Consider the following 2,500-nt stretch of genomic DNA (forward strand, 5'->3'; position numbering starts at 1 on the left):
GACCTGGATGTCGCAGGCGCCAAACCCTTCTAGACGAGCCCCAAACGGCGTTTGAGAAAGGCATGAGATGGAGAGGCACCTTGGGGATGTTGACTCGGGACCAGAAGAGCTCCAGGTGCTCCCTCATCCGCTGGGGTTTGTGTTTGGAGTAGAGGATGGCCAGCTCGGTGAACATGCCCATGTGAGCTCGCTCCAGGCCCAGCGCCGCCTCCAGCAGCACGATCAGCTCCTCGGAGCGTCCCCGGTCCTGCCCCACACAGAGAAGAGGTCAGGGGCCGCGCCGAGCTCGCGCACACGCCGGCACCGAGCGGCCCGCTCACCTGGTAGTAGTTAATGAGCTCCTCCAGCTCGTCGGCGTGAGTGACGATGTGGAGACCCGAGATCTGAGCTAGCCTGAACTCCTCTCCGTCCACGCAGGCGAAACACACCTGAAACACGGCGACACGATAAGGTCTCGAAAAAAGTTTTTCGTAAAAATATCATAATATATGCACTGCGTATTGCCTGTGTTGTCATGTTCTTGCCGCTCATGTTTTAACATCAATCCTAATTAGTTCGTCATAAATCAAGACAAAATGAGAAAAAGAAGGCAATTTATGGATGAAGAAGCACTGATGCTATGTGCATATGCTTCATGCTTTCTTCTTATTGTTTAAATTTGTTTTTTTTTATCTTTGCCAACATTGGCCTAAATATAATTTACACACTTTATATAATATAATTTTTTTCTTGCTTTATACTTTGCCCACTTGTAATTAGCTTGATACAAAATAGCACGTAAATATATGTAAGTATAATATATAATTTAAAAAAAGATAATAATAATAAGATAATCATAACAAATAAATATATATATATATATATATATATATATATATATATATATATATATATATATATATATATATATATATATATATATATATAAAATCTCAAATATATAAATAATACAGTGTACTTTCTTCAGTTGGACATATTCTGTTATGTCTGAGAACTGGAATAATATATAAAATAATGGTGAAATATAAAATATAGTGAATTTACACACATTTTTTTTACTAAAAGTACAATTTATTGAAACATTTTTTATCTTCTTTATCTTGAAGAGCTGGCTCCCTCGTGTGGACATTATCTCTATTTTTTTTTATATATAAATGGCAAATGTTTTTAATATAAATGGTTAATATTGTTCTGAAGGATTGCCCTTATCATGCCCTTTTTAAGCCTCCTATTGTTGTTTTGTGACACTTCTTAGGTTCACATGCAAGCAAGAAAAAAATGCTTATTGTTTTCTCGAAACATCTTCGTTTTCCAGCGATTCCCAAACGATTCGTTCGAAGCAGTCTCTTTAAACCCCTCCTTTCTCTGAGCCCACTCTGCTCTGATTGGTCAGATGACCCGTGGGCGGAGTCAAGTTGTTTGTTTGTTTGTTTTTTTACATTATTATGCAAATGTGTTACATGTGTTCAGATTGCTAACGACTCGTTAAGGCTGCATAGAGTCGATTCTTCACTTTGGCAGACATTAACTTTATTTATCGAACTTATTTAATAACGTCTTCGTGTCTCACCTCTTTCCATGTTCGCGTGCAGCTGGCCTTTCGCGCGCTGTCCACGGCCGCCTGAAACTCTCCGAGGTGGACGAGCGTGGACGCCAGACGGGCGAAATTAGACACGTTATTAAACAGCAGCCGGGCAGCTTCAAACATACCCTCCTCGTAACATCTCTCTCCGACCTCCGGACAGAAACACCATGTGTCAACATTATAAACACTTTTATGCACAGAGGTTACGATTATTTTAATAACTTCAAACATATATTTATTATTAAACAAACATGCTACCACTACTATTATATATATATATATATATATATATATATATATATATATATATATATATATATATATATATATATATATATATATATATATACACATATATTGTTGTTTCTATCATTATTATTAATAAAAACATTACATTAAATGTAAATTATTTCTATTATCTTAGTATATCTATAGTATACATAAATCACACACAATATATATAAATATATACACATTATATATATATATATATACATATATATATATATATATATATATATATATATATATATATATATATATATATATATATATATATACATATATATATATGTGTGTGTATATATATATATATATATATATATATATATATATATATATATATATATATATATATATATATATATATATATATATATATATATATATATGTATATATATACATATATATGTTATGCTTAAATTTACTTTTCCAGCCTCTTGTATATATATATATATATATATATATTTACACAAAATGTTAAATATATTACATTTATATATAAAGTATATTTATATATGATATAAATGATATGAATATAAATACATACATGCAAATATTTTCTAAATATATACTGTATATAGACATATTAATAAATCAAAACCAAATGCATAAAATTCAAATGATTAAATTAT

At 31.8% G+C, this 2,500-nt stretch overlaps 1 protein-coding gene across 1 annotated transcript in view; it reads right to left on the bottom strand.

The window, feature by feature from the left end:
• cltcl1 (clathrin, heavy chain-like 1) overlaps positions 1 to 2,500 on the bottom strand; it is a 45,985-nt gene that overhangs the window by 12,635 nt on the left and 30,850 nt on the right. Inside the window, exons 22-24 of the mRNA XM_043246946.1 lie at positions 1,571 to 1,735; positions 321 to 428; positions 80 to 247 (exon numbers count right to left, since the gene is read on the bottom strand). Coding sequence (XP_043102881.1) covers positions 80 to 247; positions 321 to 428; positions 1,571 to 1,735 — 441 coding nt within the window. The remainder of the gene's footprint in view (positions 1 to 79; positions 248 to 320; positions 429 to 1,570; positions 1,736 to 2,500) is intronic.

Source organism: Puntigrus tetrazona, chromosome 8, assembly GCF_018831695.1.
Source record: "Puntigrus tetrazona isolate hp1 chromosome 8, ASM1883169v1, whole genome shotgun sequence".
Classification (NCBI taxonomy): domain Eukaryota; kingdom Metazoa; phylum Chordata; class Actinopteri; order Cypriniformes; family Cyprinidae; genus Puntigrus; species Puntigrus tetrazona.